The sequence below is a fragment of the Erythrolamprus reginae genome, chromosome 4, assembly GCF_031021105.1.
Source record: "Erythrolamprus reginae isolate rEryReg1 chromosome 4, rEryReg1.hap1, whole genome shotgun sequence".
In the NCBI taxonomy this organism is placed as follows: domain Eukaryota; kingdom Metazoa; phylum Chordata; class Lepidosauria; order Squamata; family Dipsadidae; genus Erythrolamprus; species Erythrolamprus reginae.
Genome location: NC_091953.1, coordinates 91,921,471 through 91,942,321, shown reverse-complemented (window position 1 = coordinate 91,942,321; position 20,851 = coordinate 91,921,471). Strand labels below are relative to the sequence as shown.

At 38.8% G+C, this 20,851-nt stretch overlaps 1 protein-coding gene across 2 annotated transcripts in view; it reads right to left on the bottom strand.

Moving 5' to 3' along the window:
- The window catches only part of LOC139166800 (E3 SUMO-protein ligase ZBED1-like), a 147,227-nt gene extending 127,218 nt beyond the window's left edge, over positions 1-20,009 (bottom strand). The window contains exons 1-2 of one of the 2 annotated variants that reach the window (XM_070750884.1): positions 19,710-20,009; positions 6,051-11,836 (exon numbers count right to left, since the gene is read on the bottom strand). In XM_070750884.1, the coding sequence (XP_070606985.1) occupies positions 9,695-11,782 (2,088 nt within the window). In that variant the 5' untranslated portion in view covers positions 11,783-11,836; positions 19,710-20,009 and the 3' untranslated portion in view covers positions 6,051-9,694. Of the gene's footprint in view, positions 1-6,050; positions 11,837-19,709 lie in introns of those variants that run through there. The other variant, XM_070750885.1, reaches the window with a different exon arrangement.
- Positions 20,010-20,851: the final 842 nt, after the last annotated feature.

Below are 20,851 nucleotides of genomic sequence, written 5' to 3'. Positions count from 1 at the left end.
ACTTAGTAAAAATCAAGCTCTATATTCCTGTCTATCTGTTCCAGTGGATAGATGTGCACATGTTGCAGGCAAAAAAGGAAAAATTTGCAAATAACATATTCTCTCCGGTCCTTAACAGCAAGGATATAATCAATACAGAAGTTATCTAAGCAACATATGCCTCTGCAACAATCAGCATAAAATGTATTTGTATACAAGACATGCAGGATTGCTCTGCAGGATTGCAGAGGGTACTCTGAGGTTGAAATGATATTGTATCTACGTATATATGAGAATGCTAAAGAAAGGTGAGGTGAGATGAGGGAAGGGAGGGAAGGAGGGTAAAATGCAGTCTTACCATCCATTTATTTTTCCATATTTGTGGCACAAATCTAAAGATTGTATTTGCCAATATAAAGATCAGCTAGGCAAGGGATAGCCAAAGTTGGTTCTTCTATGAGTTGTGGACTTCAACTCCCAGAATTCCTGAGCCAATAATGCTAGCTCAGGAATTTTGGGAGTTGAAGTCCATATGTCATAGAAGAGCCAACTTTGCCTACCCCTGGGCTAGGCTCACAGATGCAGGTACAGTACAGGCCAGTGTTGTAAAGACATACAAGAGAGATTTCTCGTAATTAAGAACATGTGGCCTAATTTTTAGCCAGTAATCATGGAGTGACATGTTTCTGTAGTTTCATTTCTTATCTGTCAGAGATGATCTAGATCAGTATATAATTTCCAATGTAGATTTTATCACTGCCGATACCAAGTCTAACTCTGAAATACACAATGCAGGAAGGTCCACCAAATATTTGTGCAAGCCTTATTTTACTCTGAGACAAAAAAAAGATGTGATTTTAAGTGGGTAATGTCCACGACCAAGTGAGTACCTCTTAAAATTCCTTTTAAATAACTGAAAAACCAAAAAGCAACGAGCCTTTCAGGTCCATAGATTCATTACGGTTTAAGATTTCATGTACTCAGAACTATCACATATACCATATTTCCCCAAAAAGAAGACCGGGTCTTATTTTCTTTTGACCTCCAAAAAAAGAGTTAGGGCTTCTTTTCGGCGAGGTCTTTTTTTTTTTAGGTACAGGAGGGAACAAGCACAATCACCTCATGGCTGCTGGGCGCATTAAGCGCAGGCCACAAATCAATTGAGCTAGTGAGGGTCGGGAGTGCTGTCTCTCCGGATACCTGGACAGGTTTCCATCAAACTCTTACCAACCCTAGCCCAGCCCATGGCACCAGGCCAGGGTTGGCAACTTTAAACACTCAAAGAGCCATTTGGACCCATTTCCCACAGAAAATAAAACACTGGGAGCAAAAAAAAAACCCTTCCTGTGCCTGAGTATTTCCTGAGGGGCCATAGAACTAAAATATGTTGAATTGAATTAAACATTGTTTTCTTCTGAAACTTTTCTTTGCTTAGATGTATCCATGGTTGGCATACGGGGCTCAAAAAGCTCAATAAATTGCTTGTCAGCAGGTATCATACATTGGCAGTTGTGGCACGTATTTTGAAAGATAGTAGAGGAATGAAAGAGCCACATGTGGCTCCAGAGCTGGGGGTTTCTGACTCTTGCACCAGACAATCTTGCAGCTGAGGGCCCTTCTGTTCCACATCTCACCTTGTGGCTATGGAGCAGGCAGCAATCACAGTTTGCACTGTGCCAGGCCTGGAACTAGGGTGTTGCTCACTTGCTGCTAAAATGAGGCAAAAAGCCATGTAGCCCATCTGAATCGGCTCTCTTTCACTGCCTCTACCTGGCTGCTGCTGCTTGAGAAAGTGAGGGACATGAAGCGCTGTCATGTCCAGTGAAGGGGAGAAGAGATAACAAGAGGAGCCCCATCTTGCTCCACCCACCCCAATGAAAGGCAATATCAGCCTGGGTGTTTCCCTTCCACAACCTCTTTGGCGCAGGAAGTCAACTGAGAGGCACACACCCAGTTTTTCATTCATCCCCCCCCCCCCTTTCGCTGACTGAGATCAGGCCAGAATTTGAGCCAGTTACACTGCCACTGCCCGGAATGGGAAGAACCTGAGAACTGAGCTCCCTCATAGCATCTCTTCTCCTTTTTCTCTTCCTAGGCAGCGGTGTATCTGGATTACCGATTATGGCCTGCTGATCTTGGCCAGCGGCAGCAGCGGCTCTAACCTGATCCCGGGCAGCAACATTGCACGCAAGAACCGGCTACGCCGATCCTGCTTCATAGCCGTGCTGGAGGCCCTGGTAGGCTGGCAGGACTCAAGAGGATTTCACAGGTTTTAAATCTAGGATGATTCAACCAGGTCAGGCAGGAGCAGTCCCGCAGCTCTGATAGGAGGGCAAAGGAGCCAGCAGCAGCATGGACAGCTTCTTGGGCATTTAAAAATTTGCGGATTTTAAATCCCAGAACTTCCCACAGTCCCATCCCCTCCTGCTCCTTTCTGGGTTGGGGTAGCTAGCACACATCAGGTCTGTTGTGGTTGGAAGTTCAATCACACCCCACAAGGGATTCTCCACCTTAGTATACAGTTTTCTGGAAAAGCTGAAGTGTCTAGCCAGATGAAGGGAGGGGAAAGAATTAGAAAGCACGGACCTTTCTCAGCACAAAAAATTACAGAAAGAATCAAACTGTGATGAGGGGGAATTTTCCTGTGAGTACGGTGTTAAAACTGTGTTAAAACTTAACATTTCAGAAATGTTACCTGTGGAGGTCTTCTGGTGCAATGATCTGCTGCAGCTTTAGAGCATACCACCGCCATCCCTACATCCTTGAGGAGCTCTGCACAGAGGCATATCCCAAAAATGGTCTGAAGCCTTCAGCCTTTCAATCCTGTGCAGGGGACGTGGAGGTTTGCTCTGAAGCTGTGGCAGAGTATTGCACTGGGAGGCCTAGGCAGAAAGCCCTTGTTTTGACCAAGGGTCAGACTCCAGGATTGGCCCATGTTCCTCCCCAGCCCCATCACTGTCCAACTCTGCTATCAGCTCCGCAGGCTGCTGGCAGATCATGAAAAATACAATGAAAAGAAGCTCCTGTCCTTTGCTAGCTCAGCTGATCCAAGGGCCGTGATTAAGGCCTCCATAAGGTAACCAGGGAAATGAAGGGCTGCCTCTTGTGTTGGCCACGCCCCCTTCACTGGGGCTTATTTTAGGGGTAGGTCATATTTTCGGCAAAACACAGTATTAAATTTTATCTTGTATTACAAGTTTATAAACTAATCACATCTGTAAACCTTTTCCTGCTTTTTTTGCCTCTTTTCCCTTTAACTGGTAGAAGGAACAGAGTCATCTGAACAGAGGAGGAAAATAAGGAAAAAATATCCAGTATCCAGCATCCATTGGTGTTCTGGTATAAGCTCAACTTTTCCCAGTCAGCTAACTCATCACAGTAAGGTATCATAGATCATTTTATTACAGGCATTCTCACAATAACTCACAGTTATGATGCAATTCTTCTGCAGTATAATCTTTCCCATTGTGCAGGTAAAAAGAGGTTGAATTGACCCCAGCTCTGGGTGTAGCATCTACATGCTGGCTGGCTTAGTGAGTGAAGACAAAAGACCTGCTGGAATGTTCTCTCCAATTACCCCTCATCCCGAGTCAGAGCCAATAGGAATACACAAATGTGGTCACATGTAAAACTACATTACCCAGAGTGCAATTTCACTACATTTCCATTGGAAAGTTGAGGGGTATTTTGAAACTCAAACAGTATTTGCTGTATGAGCAAGGAGATAGAAAGGAGTATGTGCGTGGCTTAGCTCAACTGTTATGTAGTAAAGCTACTTGCTGCTGTGAACGCAAAAGTGAAACTGAAACTCCTCTGCTTCTGTTTTGCATTTGGATCAGATTTCTTTTCAGGTTGGGATGGAGAAGTAGAAATCTTTAGCACCAGAACTTGTTAATAATAATATAAGAAATACTCATGCTCTGGTGGTCATTTTGAAAAATCCTTTCTTATTGATCTTCTAGAAGCCAAGAGCAACATACATGGCATATTTCAAGTTTTTAGGCTTTACAGTTCTGGAGATTTTGTGATTAATGTGTGAGTGGTTTTCACTTTTATATATATAGATATATTCTCTTTCTATTCCTTCTATTAATTGTGAATATAAAGTAATAAGTGTTTTTGTTAAAGAAAAAAAATTAAAATCCTATAGCATTTCCTTAAAAATCCAATGTTAAAATATTTTGTAACTGACTATGAAGGTACAACGACTTTTTGAATCCAGAGATCTGAGTCCCTTCCTGGTCAGGCAGCTATAACACATTCTTAAGAAAACATTTCATGATTTTTACTTCAAAATGTTTATTAAAAATGAAGTATGGTTAAAAAATTACATAATAGAAAGGGAAAGACAGGAATAATAAATATACTTTAGTGCAATTTACTAAATATTACAATTTATATCACAATTAACTAGAAATATAAAGGCTCATAAAATTCAAAAAATACATTTTGTATTGTGACAATTTTTCTTTCATTTTTTTCCAATTCCAATTTTTGAAATGCCATAAACTTTTAAAGACTAGATTTATGAAGAAAATATTGTAATAAAAATCCACATGTAGATTTTAGAATAACCAATTATTGAACAATTGAAAGTTATTTTATTATTTATTTATTATTTATATTTATATGCCGCCCTTCTCCGAGGGCATTACACATTTCATCTGATATGCTACTAGCTACTAATCCTGTGGTTGTATAACTCAAAGATTAAATTCTATTTTATATTATAAAATTTATGAAACACTGAATACAATCTTACATTCTAGAAATGTAGAATGCAAGATAACAAAAATATACTGCAAAGCAATCAGTCATCAGCAACAGCAACAACTAAACAACTTTACGGAAGGTAAAAATTGAACAATTGGTAGAATTAAAACACTGAAGATTTAGCAACTAAAAAACCTGTAACCCAGAAGGTACAGAATGTCATAGTTTCTCAGGAGGCTGTGGCTTTGACAACCATCCCTGATACTGTCCAGGACTATACAAGCTTATAATATTGAATAGGTAATGCTTGTCTGACAACCACATTAGAGTCTAGAATTTCTGTTGCTACACAAGGTGTTGTTAAAGTGAGTCATGGAAGATCTCACAACCTTTTTTTGCCACAATTGTTAATTGAATCAGTGCAACTGTTAAGTGACTATATCTTGCTTGTCAGAAGCAAGCTAGGAAAGTTGCAAGTCGTAAGCAAAGAAACCGGGAATACTACAGCCATTGCAAATAGATGCAGGTTGCCAAGTCACATGACCTAGGGCCGGGGTAGGCAAAGGTGGCTCTTCTATACCATGTGGACTTCAACTCCCAGAATTCCTAAACTAGCATGATTGGCTCAGGAATTCTGGGAGTTGAAGTCCACACATCATAGAAGAGCCAACTTTGCCTATCTCTGACTTAGGGGATGCTGCTATCATTGTAAATGCAAGGAAAGATCATCAGTCACTTTTTTCAGTACGTGTGTAACTTTGAAGAGGTGAGAAATGAAATACCGTATATACTCGAGTATAAGCCGAGTTTTTTAGCCCCAAAAATGGGCTGAAAAACACAGCCTCGGCTTATATTCGGGTCATTGACAAAGTCACCACACGAGGGCGCCATTGCTTGAGCCAGAGCGAGGAGGCACCAGCTTTTGTCCCCTCTGGCACGCCGTAGTTCCTCTCCCTAGCTCAAGCAAAGAAGGCAGCCATTTGCAATGGTGAGTCGGATTAAAAAGGCCCCCTGCTGTCAGATTCTCCTCCCCCTCCTTTGAAAGGATTTAAACTGTTTAAAAAATGGTATTTTGTGGTAGTTGCTGTCCTTGCTTGGATAGGATCTAATAATGTGTTATGAGGCAGAGCTAGACAGGAATTCTTTTTCTATCTGTCTATCTTTCTATCTATCTATTTTTCTATCTATCTATTTTTCTATCTATCTATCTATCTGTATCTATTTCTTTCTATCTATCTATCTATCTATCTATTTTTCTATCTGTCTGTCTATCTTTATATCTATCTATCTATCTATCTATCTATCTATCATCTATCTATCTGTATCTATTTCTATCTATCTATTTTTCTATCTAACTATTTTTCTTTCTATCTATCTATCTATCTATCTATCTGTATCTATTTCTATCTATCTATCTATCTATCTATTTTTCTATCTGTCTGTCTGTCTGTCTATCTATCTTTCTATCTATATCTATCTATCTATCTATCTATTTTTCTATCTGTCTGTCTGTCTATCTTTCTATCTATATCTATCTATCTATCTATTTCTATCTATCTATCTATCTATTTTTCTGTCTGTCTGTCTATCTATCTTTCTATCTATATCTATCTATCTATCTATCTATTTCTATCTATCTATCTATCTATTTTTCTGTCTGTCTGTCTGTCTGTCTATCTTTCTATCTATATCTATCTATCTATCTATCTATCTATCTATCTATCTATCTATTTGGTTTTCTATGCTGATAACCTCACAGCAGCTAATGCTGAAGCTCTTCTTTGGATACACTTATTTGTTTGTTTGTTTGTTTGTTTGTTTGTTTGTTTATTTAATTGGATTTGTATGCAATCCCTCTCCAAGGACTCAGGGTGGCTCACAGCATATATAAAAACAGAACAATAATGTAAATCCAATTAATGATGAGAAGGAATCCAGTTTTGAAGGATTTTAACTCTTAGGTTTTAGCTTTGTTCCTGATCGAGCTACTTTTTTTACTTTTTAATTTATTGTTAATATTGTTAATTTGTTTACCCTCTTTTAAATTTACAGAGCTAGTTTACTGGTTTTCTTTAAAATAAATATTCTAAAACATGTCTCAATTAATGTAATTTTATTGTTTTCCATTTTTATAAGTTACCAGTAGCCACTGCATTTTCTAACCTCGGCTTATACTCGGGTCAATACGTTTTCCCAGTTTTTGTGGCAAAAATTGGTGCCTCGGCTTATACTCGGGTCGGCTTATACTCGAGTATATACGGTAAGTCAAGCACTACATATAACAGGTATATACTTCACTTCAGATCTAAAACTCCAAAGGTGTTCCAGAATAGCCATAGCTATGCAGGTTGCACCTGTCAACACCTCCTTAAAGAAGTTATGTGATGTCCATAGTTGCTGTTGATCCCAAGCAAATAGGTATTTGAGATGAGCCAAACCTATTCAGTGAACTCATGCCCCCTTTGAGCAGGCTGACAAGGCTCCTATATAAAATTGAGCATTCTCCCAATTGTCTGTATGGATAGGTCCCGGAAAACCTGTGTCTTCTTTAAAGAGGCACTGAAAGCACTGAGAAGCAGCCATACATGTCTTCTCCTGTTCCCAAGCATCTTTGTAGCTTCAGATCTATTAGAATATTCATGACTGGGAGAGCTACGTTAACAAGGCTAGCCAATGAATAGGCATAACAACTAAGTCAGCCAATGGGAGCTTGAACACTTCTGAGTCTGTGCAGAGAATCGAAATTGAAACCTAACCTTAAGGCTAGGTGTGGCTACAGTCCTCTCTGCACTCTCTGCCCACTCTGTGCGTGCTCTCTCTAAAGTCTGCTGAAATGAAACTAACTGTTCTTTGTCTGTAACTGCTTGAAGAAGAATTCTGCTAATTGTATTGTAAATTTATCTGTTACTATGTTTATAAAGAAGTTAATGAATCCAACTCAATCAGTTATCTGAGTGTGCTTCTGGTTTTGATTTTGCAACAAACTTTAATAAAATCCAAAGAGGAACAATGCCTGATTACACTGTGTTGAAGTTTCAATCTGATGTTGCATAGACTTAAGACACACCATACTGTTATTTATAATAACTAAATTAATATAAATGTTTCATCATACAGTAATTTTGCATCCTTATTAATTACTTAAAATTGTACCAGCCAAAAGTACAAAAATTTAAAATCAGCTCAGATAAGGTGGTGAAAGTGCTTTATCATACCGTGATCATCTTATAGAAACCAAAGCTCAAAGTGGGCTCCATCGGCTATATCTGAATAAAACAGCAGAAGACTTTTGTCATACATTTCTTACTTATCTAACAACTATTTAGAATAGGAAATTTCACAATTATATCCATGCCTGTTTTTATAGGTTGGGTTTTAATAGGTTGAGTAATTATTGGATCTTTATAAGAGTACAGTATATTCCAGGGCAGAGTTTCTTATATTGGTGACATAAACTGATACACACAAATCTATGTGTCATAACTCAAAACTCTTCTATGCTGATTTTCTAAATAAAGTAGTTAATCATTTATGGAAAAGAGGATAAACATGATAAGCATTCAAGAACTGTTTATGTTGGAAGAATTTTTAACGATAAACGATACCTCAAAAAAAGGGAGGGCGGAAGCATTGGGTTAAAACTAAAAAAAAAAGATTATGGACTAAATACCAAACAAAGAAATTCCAACATCAAAACAGTTATTTTTAAAAAAAATTCTAAGTCTATCCTTCCAAAGCCTGGTAATTCTCAATAATAAAGACTATCACTTCAGCAACACAACCATTGCTGAGAATTTTTGAAGCACTCTACAAATGGCTAAAACATTAATTTTAACCCTTATAAGCAAAAAAATATACTCTGTTTGAGTAACATGAGATGCCATGATGTTGAACAAAAATTTAGTAGTAGGTAAATTTCATGTCAGGTATGACATAATGAGAACTCTTACCATTTGGCACAGGTATTTCCATGCAACAGAAGTTTAAAATTTATGGAATAAATTAGCAAAGCATATATATCAATGTGATACATCAGGTATGGTGCCTAGAAGCATGATGTCACTTTATATAGAGAAGTTTTCTTGAATGTAACAAATGAAAAAAGCACTCTTAAGCTTTGCAAATGATTGCTTGGCAATAGTACAGGATACACAACTAATGACTTGTAACAATATGGTGATATAATTCAACATTATATTCATTTCAACCTCATATTCATTTGCTGATAGAACAACCTTAATATTTTTGCCATTATATTAATTTTGGAAAGGTTACATTTAGTTTATAGAACAGATGACAACATTGCTCTATCATTATTCGTTACCACAAACACGATATAGAGTTCCTGAACAGAATATTAAAATTCAACTATATCTGAAAGTCTATAGGTTCCTAAGGCTGCATTGTAGCATATGCCCAATATATGTGCAAAGATTTCACTATAATATAACCAGATAAAAATAAAAATCCTAACACTTCTATTTTAGGACACTTAACAACAAGGAAATAACAATAACACTTAACAACAAAGACTTGTGTTATTTCTGGTTGTCAGAAATAACATGAGTCTATTAAATATTAGATCGTTTACATAATTAATCTCTGATAATTTGACCTTTTAAAAGCTTTAAATATTTAAATGTGTGAATACTTAAATCAAAACTTTTAAAAATTAAAAACTTTTGCATATTGACCTTAAGTGATGTTTTGCTGAAAATACTGTTTAAAGAGGTTTTATAGCAGGTGACTAACCAATTATTTATAAATTAATATTTCAACATCCTATTTCTAAATCCATAACTGTAGCTTTTCCTGACTTTATACTTATAACTTTTATGCTGGTTTGACTTCTTGAATCACAAATCACAACCATGATCCAGACTCATTCACATATTCTACATACAAAACCTATGTTGAAATTGTCCACTATGTACATTTTTAAAATAGTTTTTTTTGTTTAGTAATTTAAGACCATTAGTTTTTGCCTGAAAGTCTATTGCTTCTACATGAAGCCATTATCACACATATTTAAAAAACCGCTGCTCCCATTTCCTGTGTTACTTGAATTAATCATGTGGTCCTGTTCCAATCCCCACTCTCCTTCATCCTCTTCATCAGGTTCAGCTTCAGATCCACTATGAGTGTTCTCGTACAGAAAAACCTGCTCATCTACATGAGCTGGGGCTAGCCGATTTCTTTTAGCACTAATAACATTGGCTGAAGAACTAAAAAGACGTTCTGGAAAGATCCTTGTAGCTACAGTGCACCAGTATTTCTGAAGCACCTTTGGCAAAACAGGAAACAAAGCAAGTCTATCAGACCACCACTTGAGTGGATCTTCACTAAGCCCAAGTACTTTTTGGGACTTGAAATTACTCAGTTCCTCAATAATCTGAGCATGCCACTCCTCTTGATCTTCAACACTCCCCGTCTGGCAAAAGATTTCTGCAAGCATATTATTGATAGCACTAGTAGGAGGCGGTGTGGAAGCAATTGCCGCTTTTTTCACTGGTGGCTCTTCTGACACTGCAAACAATTTTTCTTCAGGCCTTAAAGTATTGTCTTTTATATTTTCCAGGATATTTTTTGCTTCCTCCAGCACTCTGTTCTCAACCTGTTGTTTTTCAAAAGTTGAAAGAAAGGGCAATTTCTTGTATCTCGGATCTAAGAAAGTTGCAACATTGAGAAACATGTCTATCTCGGGATTATGCTGGTATGTTGCTGATAGTTCCTTGGCAATCACCTCCTTTGCCATGCTTATTTCTTTTAAGTCATTTTCTTTTGTACTTAATGTTGTATTTAACAGCATGTGGATAAGAGGTTTCACCATGCTTATTCTTGGGTACTTGGAAGCAGATATCATCTCAGCTACCTGCTTGAATGGCTGAAGCAAATCCACCAGCCCTTCAATTGTATTCCATTCATTAGTTTCCAGCATCAGGTGGTGATTATTGCTGTCTTCCACAAGTACTGCAGCAATGGCAAACTGTTGTTCTTTAAGACGTTGCAACATGGCAAGTGTGCTGCCCCACCAGGAAACACGATCACTCATAAGCATGCAATGCAAACTATTCTGCTGTTGCTGCTTCTCACTCAACATATACATGGCTACTGCAGACTGCTGAAAATATTCCACCAGTTTTCGACATCTAGATAGGACACTGCTCAATTTAGGAAGCTGAAAAATTTGTTGTATACCCTTATTGAAAGTCTGACCTAAGCATGGCATCTGTACTGAGATGTCCAAAAGAGAGCAAGCTTTCACTACATCTTTCCCATTGTCTGTAGTAGCCCCAAAAACTTTGGTATTAATTTCCCATTCAATGAATATCTCATACAGGACTCTCGTAATTGTCTCTGCAGTATTTTCTTCTGGCACTTCAAATGTTTTTAGGCAACGAGAATTAATAGCCAAGCTGCCAGAAGAACCAGTACTAAGAAAATGAACAGACAATGTTACATAGGATCTATTCTGACTATGACTTTTCCATATATCAGTTGATATGCTACACCATGGAATGTCTGTCAATTCTTTTAACACAATCTCTCTAACAGCCACATATTTTTCAGGAATTCCTTTTGTGCAAAAGTACTTTCTGCAAGGAAGTTCGTATCTGGGGTCAGCCGTTCTTAAGAGACTCTTAAATGTGGGTTCATCAACAATAGATGGAGGATGTAACCCTTCACAGATTAAACTAATCACTGCTGAGGTCAGCTCCTGATGCTTTTTATTCTCGTAATTGTGACTTGGTTTCATAATTAAGTTGTCCTGACCAACCTGCTGAGATGATTCAGGCTTCAGTTTTGAAAACGCAGTTGCAAAAGCCTCTCTCATTTGCTCGGTGTTGCTTTTCACAAATTCACAAAATTCATCTGGGTGATTCTTTTCAAGATGGTAAGAGAGGTTGGATGTGTTTCCTGAATAAGCAATCTGTGCCATGCAAATGCGGCAGTAGATCTTCTTCCATTGTAATATACATCCCTCTGCATTGGTATCAAAGCCAAAGTACTTCCATACTTTACTCTTTGCTCTTGGGTGGGCCACTAACTTTAGGTCTGATGGGGAAGTTTCCAAAGTTTTATTCTCCATTGCTTCTTAGCTACTGTCCCAACCCCTTTTGATTCTTCACTCATTAATGAGCACCTGATAAAGGCAGCAGATAAACATAACATGAGCAAGGACTGGTTTGTTCAACTGTACAAAATTAATGCTTCAATAAATATACTAAACCTACCTTATTAATAACAATATTGGAATGTTCCTCTTTAGAAACTCCTATAAATGCAATACTATTTCTACATATTTTGCAGATTGCATGACAAAACATTGGATCAAACTTAATTGCCCTCTGAACAAGTATATGGGATATAACTTGCTAACAATTTTTTTAAAAAATTATTTATAAAATTTATTGTTGCCCATCTTACCTCAAGTTAATTTTGAGTGGTTTACATGTATAGGTATTGTAAATAGAGTAAATGCAATAGCCTCCATTGTATGTTTAATTTAAATATGCAAAGAGGTCATTACAATACTCTGATGCATGCAAGGGTACAACAAAATATTATCCAATCCCTTTCAACACTAAATAAATGCTCATCTCTGAGCAATCTCTGCATACCAGGAATCCAAGACTGCTCTCCAGGTTTACGTGTCAGAAAGCTTCTATAGATGATAACTTCAGAAATAACTGCCTTTTCCCCTGTACCATGAATAAGAGTGTATTAGGGATTGATCACTGAGATGGGTAACTGCGATGGGTCAACCAGTGATAAGGGATCTCAAAAAATCTAAAAGTAGACTGAATCTGGTTACAGTCAGATGGGGGGAGTACCACAAAATTTAAGAGCTGAAGAGCTACAAGCTAGATTTAATAGTTGAAAAACAAGTTGACGATTATAATTACAAATCGCTTTTATTATTTTCATGAGAACTGCGAGGCATATCCTAAGAAATTGCTAAAAAGTCAAGTTTAGCCTTTTAAATTTAAATTTTAAATTGTACTAAATTAATCTGAAATAAATTGTACACAGGTAGTCCTCAACTTACAACCACAATTGAACCCAGGATTTATGTTGCTAAAGTGAGAAATTTGTTAAATGAATTTCACTCCCATTTTATGACTTTTCTTGTCACTTTTGTTAAATGAACCGTTGTTCATTGAATATGGCTTCCCCATTGACTTTGCTTCTCAGAGAGTCAGAAAAGATGATCGCATAACTCCAGGATATTGCAACTGTCATAAACATGAACCAGTTTTCAAGCATCTGAATGTAAATCACATGACCACAGGAATGTTGCAATAGTCATACATGTGAAAAATAGTCATGTCCCTTTCTTTCTGTGCTTGTTGTAACTTTGGACAATCACAAAATGAACTGTTATAAGTCAAGGACTACCTACAATGCAATGTGCTTAGTTTACAGTGTGGATGTGGTGATCTCATTCCCTAATTAGTTTTGGGTAGCTTATTATCATTTACAAAAACTAGTAACTGTGCATTTGCCATAAATGTTTATATCTCTATCAATAAATAACATACAAAAGCATACACCACAAAAAGGGCAGAGGTGATGCAGTGGTTAGAATGCAGTACTACAGGCTAACTCACTGCTCACTCAGGAGTTTGATTCTAAACGGCTCAGGTTACTGCTCTGAGGTCGGTAAAATGAGGACCCAGATTGTTGGAAGCAACATGCTGACTCTGTAAACCACTTACAGAGGGCTGAAGCGGTATATTCATCTAAGTGCTATTGCTATTCAGTTAAAATCAGTGGGTTGTAGAATTTAAAGTATATGTGTTAGGCAATAAATATGTACGGTATATGTGTAAAGATTGTTTTGTACTCAATCTTTTTTACTAAACATGGAAAATCATTTTGCACAAATACCCAGACTTCTAAAGAATGTAAGTTATTTTATCACTCATTTATCATTGTCCAAAAATATAACTTAAGAGACAGGAAAAACTGCACTACTTAGTCTTTTTACCTCAAGAGATTCACTTTCACTGTCAAGGTATCTTTAAAGACTTCTCTTAAATGACACATTTACAGCTAATAATGAGGCCATTACTATTATCAACATTCCTCCTGGGCACTTGTAATTACTCTGCCCTGATATATGAATCAAAAGAGAAAAACAGATGTTTTAGGGGGGGGGTTTAGAAGTTATAACCAGCATCAGAGCTGCCACTTCATAAACTACTTGATAAATGAACTGATACAGCATTTCCAAACAGTAGCATTTCGTTTGATCAAATTTACCTGACAGGTAACTAATTATTAGAGAAATAATAAATGAGTAGAAGATGCTACTCTTAATAAATGGATATTGTAAAGCTTAAGGACATTAAGGGCACAAATAATCTCCCATTAGATCCTTTGTGACCTACAACATATTCCCTACTGGTTCAATAAGAAAATGAAGGTTGAATGTACAGTATTTTTTACTTTTAAATTAAATTAAAATTATCTCATCTTCCCTAATAAAACCAAAAACCCAAAGTCTTGAAATAATCTTATTTTCAAAGTTGGAAGCTAAGCATTTCCATAAATGCAATAGAGCCATTTTCCTAAATGTAAAAGAGTGATATTATATTTTCTCATAACTTTTAAGCAAGATATAAGAATGGGATGTTGTAAAATAGTTAAGTGTTCTGTAATACAGAATACCTAGCAGGGTTTTCTCTTGGAACAGAGTCCTAAAAGCAAGAAAAAGGAAACAATAAAATACCTGGCAAAATCTGAATTTTGAAGGCAGAATTTAGAGTAAGGTGAGGAACAAATATGTTGAAACTTATATTTATAATTTTAATTCTATCAAATTATAGTCTTTCATCTGTGAAGTTTCAGAAAATAATACTGCACCTTCAGGAAGAAGGGTGAAAGCTGAACATTATCATTTGATTGATTAGTTACCTAAGCAATAAGGGACAATAAGGCACTGTTGGTAGAACTACTGAAAAGGGGCATTTTTATTTGCTATTTTCCCACATCAGGTAAGTCTCTGCCTTCCTCACCTAGGAGACAGGTGCTACTGTTGGTTTTTCCCCCTCAATTGTAAAAGTTCTAGTCCTTTATTAGTAAATCCTTTACTGTTGTCAACAATTTGGAATCAAGAGGAATAATGTTGCCCATCTTAATCCCCAACTTTGAAAAATGGAAAAGCACAAAGTAGTAGAGGTTTCAAAAATTTCTTGGTAAAGAGTAATTAAGCCAGTGTAACCACTTAATACACTGGTGCTTGTCTTTAACAAAATTCTATAGCCTGAATGGATACAATTTTTGCTTTTAGTTTTCAAATCCAGTTAAGAGACATTCAATAATTTCATACACCAGTCCCAGGGATAACAAAACAACCGTATCATAATTTGTTCTCCGTTTATCTTCTCTATGTAAACTAAGATAATTATTATGCATTCTAGATAAAATAAAGATAGATCTTATAAAGATTTTGAAGTTAAATGTTGAAATTAAAATGTTAGACATTACATATTTACAGAATAATATATAAATATTATGTTGCATTTAATACAACATAAATATATTACCAAAATACTTTTTAATAAAAGTTAAATAATATTCAGGTATGGCCTAGAATCCAGAGGTGGCAAAAGTGGCTGCCCGCAGGACGGATAAATCACATGCAAGCCACACCCACTTTGGCTCCACAAAGGCAAAAATCCATCACGATACATCATGTGATATATCACGATCAGGTTTGATACCCATGGTCTAGACCAGTGATGGTGAACGTTTTTTTTGTTGCGTGCCAAAAATGGAAGCACGCGCGTGCCGTTACCCATAATGCAACATGCCACCTGTTCTGGATTCTGGTTAGAACTTTGGTTAAATTGGAAATAACGCTTACTGCATGCAGGATTTTATAAACAAAAACTCCATCTTTATTTCTCCTCTCCTCCGTATTCAAAATGAATTACAGGCAGTCACATTCCTTCCTCTTATCTTTAGCAATTAGAGCACACAAAAACATCCCTCCAGGCCTCCTCCCTTATCTTAAGATTTATGTCTATCCAGCGTAGTTCAAAGCACTAAGAACAGCTGTTAAGTAGCAAAGAATGAACTAACTTACTTCGTAGCCATACCAGCACACGTCCATAATGGATTTACAACATTGAAAACTCCGCCCTTCTTCCCCGCTGACACCCAGACGTGACGAATAAATCACTTCAGTAATTAACCCGTTCCTCCCCTTAATATCTCTTCCCTAACACTTGTTCCCTGCACCTTTGAACCCTTCTGAAATGAGGATTTACCAGCGATTATCTGTCTCTTCTTCACTGGAGTCTGGACTCATAGCAACATCTTGTGGCTGGCCTCCCACCTGTTCCGATATCTGTAACACAGGACCTGCCACTAATTCATAAACACTATCTGTATCAGAGTCATCAAGCTCTTCACCATCCTCCAACTGACCTGGAGTATATACAACACCACCCACATGCTCATGCAACCCCACTGCTGCTGCACATATGCAAACTTTTAGAATTTGCTTGATAAAAATTGTGGAGGTGCAAAGTAAGCTGCAGCCAGCGTGACGCCCCACGCATAACCCCCACCATGCCTGCTGCCAGATGATCTGAGCCAGGGAAGGAGCAGAGGGTGGGGCAGGTGGCCACCCAGTCAGCAAATGCATCCCCCTGCACCTGAGCTGGCTCCCAGTGTTCTTTGTGTGCAGCCCCGTCATCCCAGAAAAGCACCGGCAGCTGCAGGGGGAAGGGCAAGAGCTACCAGCCACCTCATGTGCATCTCACCCTCATCTTATCAGCCTTTGACGCTACTGTTGCTTCTACAAGCACATACGCCTGACTCGTTTTTAAAAGAAAAAAACAAAGCACAAGAGCAGGGGTGGGCAAAGTTGGCTCTTCTATGACTTGTGGACTTCAAGTCCCAGAATTCCTGAGCCAATCATGGTAGCTCAGGAATTCTGGGACTTGAAGTCCAGATGTCATAGAAGAGCCAACTTTGCCCACCCCTGCACAAGAGGGAGGGGGCAATCAAAACTTGAGGCAGACGAGTGGGCAGGCCAGCCACTCTCCTCACTTTAGTGGCTATGGTGGGCTTTGGCAGCATGCTTCCCCACCTTGGGAGGGAACCTGACTAGTGAACTCAGATTCCTCCTACTGGGCGCAAGCGGCACTGGGGGAAGGAAGAAGGCATTAGAGTGGTGCAGTCTGGCTCCGTTTTCAGGCCAGCCGCCACCTCCTCTTCCCTGTCAGACTTCCAAGCCATCAAAAAGGAAAGATCAGAATCTGGGCTGCCAAGCACTGCCTATGCTTTCTTTCACTTCTTTCTTTCACCTTCTTCCTGGTTGCTTCGCCCTTAGCCAGGGTCAGGGTTGCCACAAAGATGTTCCAAAATCCAAGCAGGAAAAGGGAGAAAAGAAGCCGAATCTCCCAGCAAGGAGAGTGAGAACAGAAAGGCAGGCAGGCCGGGCCGTAACCTTTCCTTCCTCTATTGACAGACACCAGGTGCTCACCAGAGCCTTGCAAATCTCACTCTCCTTGCAAAAACTGTGGTGCAGACAGACAGTCAGGTGAGCTGCTCAGTGACTCTATATGGAAAGATCTCATACCAAAGGCAGCAGAGCCTGGGAAGAGCTGCCGCTCAGGAGCAATCAAAGGGGCAATGGGACCAGGCAGTTTGGTGGGAGGGGGAAACCAGCTGGGAACAGGATGTGCATGGCAGAAGACTTTTGGAGGAGGCTCTTCTGAAGCCTGGGGAGAGCAAAACTGGTCTCCACCTCCAGAAGGCCGAAAATCAATTGGCCAGCATGCACAGGTGCACTGGAGCTGATATAAGACAACACCTTGCGTGCCTTCGGATATGGCTCTGTGTGCCACCTATGGCATGCGTGCAATAGGTTCGCCATCATGGGCCTAGACCAGTGAGGGTGAATCTTTTTTCCCTCGGGTGCCAAAAGAGCGTGGGCATGTGTGAGTGCCCACACCCATAATTCAATGCCTGGGGAGGGCAAAAACAGCTTCCTCCACCCCCCAGAAGCCCTCTGGAGGCTGGAAATGGCCAGTTTCCCAACTTCTGATGGGCCCAGTAGTCTCGTGTTTCTCCCTTCCCAGACTCCAAAGGCTTCCCTAGAGCTGGGAGAGGGTAAAAATGCCCTCCAACATTATCCAGAAGGCTCCCTGGAAGCCAAAAACGGCCTTTTAGAGCTTCTGGGCAAATCAAAAATCACATGCCCATTGCAGCTGAGCTAGGGCAACAGCTTGAGTGCCAGCAGATATGGCTCTGTGTGCCACTTGTGGCACCTGTGCCTTAGGTTCGCCATCACTGGCCTAGACCATTAGTTATATACTACACCAAAATCAACACATTTCACTCAACCTGTAAATCTGGATTCTACATATTAAATTATATGAAATCTAAAAAATCAGTCTAGATCTAAGGGTAGTGTCTATTCACATAACATAATACAGTGATCCCTCGTTTTTCGCGGGGGATGTGTTCCAAGATCACCCATGAAAAATGAATTTCCGTGAAGTAGAGGAAAGATTTTTTTTATGTATTTAACGAGTATTTGGATTTTTAAAAGCCACCCTTTGCATTAAACAGTCATTCTACAATGTTTCTCAGCTGGAACTACATGTGATAGCCTACCAGTTTCTTTAATAAGAGTACAGTAGTACTGTAGAAGAATTTTATGTATTTTAATGGATTTAAAATTTTCAATGGATTTAATGAAAACCCGTGAAGTAGCGAATCCGCGAAAGATGAACCACGAAGTAGCGAGGGATTACTGTAAATGAAAATGTCTGGCTTATCTGGGTGTCCAGTATACAATTTCCTGTGTGTCCAATATACAAGTAAGGAAGATACTATCATTTACCTACAGATTTTTTTGAGATCTTGAAACTCTAAGGTGCAAAAGAAGTTAAAGCAAAAAAGCTTACACTGAATCGATTATGACAATCTAGAAACAACAGAAGCTTGATCATTCAGTAGATAGTGATCAGGTATATTCACAGGTAAACCAGTTTAAGCTATGTTGTGGATAGATAAAGTTAATGATTTCAACCATATAACACTGCAGGTCTAAACAAAGACAATTACATCAATTAATTAAACTTGTACAGATCAAGGGCAGTTCAGGTGTGCCTTATTTGGACTACTGTAAGTGGCGTTTACTTGCAAAGTTTTAGTGCAAAATCTAAGTATCGTTTCACTGCAAAATATTGCTATCAAAATAAAACCATGGGTTCAACTCTATCTGCACTAGCAAGGAAGTTATCTTCTGACTTAAATCTCTTCTATTACAGCATTTGCATTTAGAATAGAATATAATAGAATTTTATTGGCCAAGTGTGATTGGACACACAAGGAATTTGTCTTGGTGCATATGCTCTCAGTGTACATAAAAGAAAAAGATACATTTGTCAAGAATAAGCAATGAAGAAACAATCAATATTAATAAAAACCTTAGGATACAAGCAACAAGTTACAATCATACAGTCCTAAGTGGGAGGAAAATGATGATAGCAATGATGAGAAAAACTAGTAGAATAGAAGTGCAGATTTAGTAGAAAGTCTGACAGTGTTGAGGGAATTATTTGTTTAGTAGAGTGATGGCGTTCGGAAAAAAAACTGTTCTTGTGTCTAGTTGTCTTGGTGTGCAGTGCTCTGTAGCGACGTTTTGAGGGTAGGAGTTGAAACAGTTTGTGTCCAGGATGCGAGGGGTCAGTAAATATTTTCCCCGCCCTCTTTTCTAGTTTTCTTTGCATTTTCTAGTTTGCTAGGGATTTATCCTGAGAGAGAACAACTTCTAACTATCTTAACGTGCGCGCCCATCTCCCAACTCTTCCAGCACGGAAACTAAGAAATGGGAAGCTTCAAACTGCCATTTCTTGTTTATGAATCCTTGTTCCCTTGCATTTTTCTTCACCCAATGCAGAGCCCAACTCATGCAGGTACGCAAAGGGATGGCTTTGAGAAGAAAAAACATCAGCTCTCGCCCTAGCACCGCGTGCAAATCTACTAACCTGCTTTGGAAACGGAGCGGGGACGGAGGCGTCGAAGCAGCTGCTCCAGAACTACGCGGAAACCGATAAAATAGACCCATAAGGCCGGAATGAGCAGGGACAATAGCGACATGGCTGCAAGGCCCTGCTGAAGACCGGCCGCCGCCTTGGATCCCTTTCCCTATTTTAGTCGGTGAACAGCCAGTCTCCAGCTCACCGGGGCAGCCGCGGAATCGGCACAACTCAGCCAGAAGCCTCAGCCACGCCCCGCGGAAGAGGATTCCGCACGCACGCCTTCAAAAATTGGACGATCGGGTCCCTTCTGAGCATGCGCGCTGGCGAAAGATATTCTCATCCTTTCGTGTCTGTACGGTTTCTCTTTGCTCCTCCCTATCGCCCGCTTGTCGCGGCGGATTGAGAGGCGCTGCGTCCTTTTCTTCTTGGAATTGTTAGGCAGAGTATTTTTTTTATACGGCATCCTCCAATTCCAGCTGTCGTACCAATAATCAACGGTCTCTAATCCTGTCCAGTGCAAAATTGGAATTATATATAGCAGTAGTGGATCGTAGTACGTTGAAAGATACCTGGGATCGAGAGTCTTTGAATTAAAGGTGACATAAATTTAATTGAATTAAAGACGTGCATAAGTGCACCTTTGTGCCTACCGTTCCTGTCCTAATGTCTTTTTTATCTTTTCTATCTCTACTTTGTACTTATGTTAAACATACTACAATACAATACTATATTTGTATGATAAGATAAATAAATAAAGGTTCAAAAATTAAGTTTTAATTGCAAATGCAAAAGTAGGTGGGCAATTCGATCCATTATGAAATGGAAAAGTAAATATTGGCTTAATTTCGTGGAAGGTTGCAGACATGAAGAGGTGAAATGATTCATCTCAAGAGTTATTTTTAAGCTTTAATAAGTGTTGTCTGCCTCGAATGTGTCAAGATTCTTGTTAATTTATTTCTCAGGTTCCTTCACAAGCCATGTACACTATTTACCATTCTTCATAATGGAAATTATTAGGGGACCATTATTTTGCTATTCTTGCCCTTAGGAGACAGTGCAGGTAATCTTCAACTTATGACCAAAACCGAGCCCAAAATTTATGTTGCTAAGCAACATAAGTGAATTTTGCCCATTTTCTGACCGTTCTT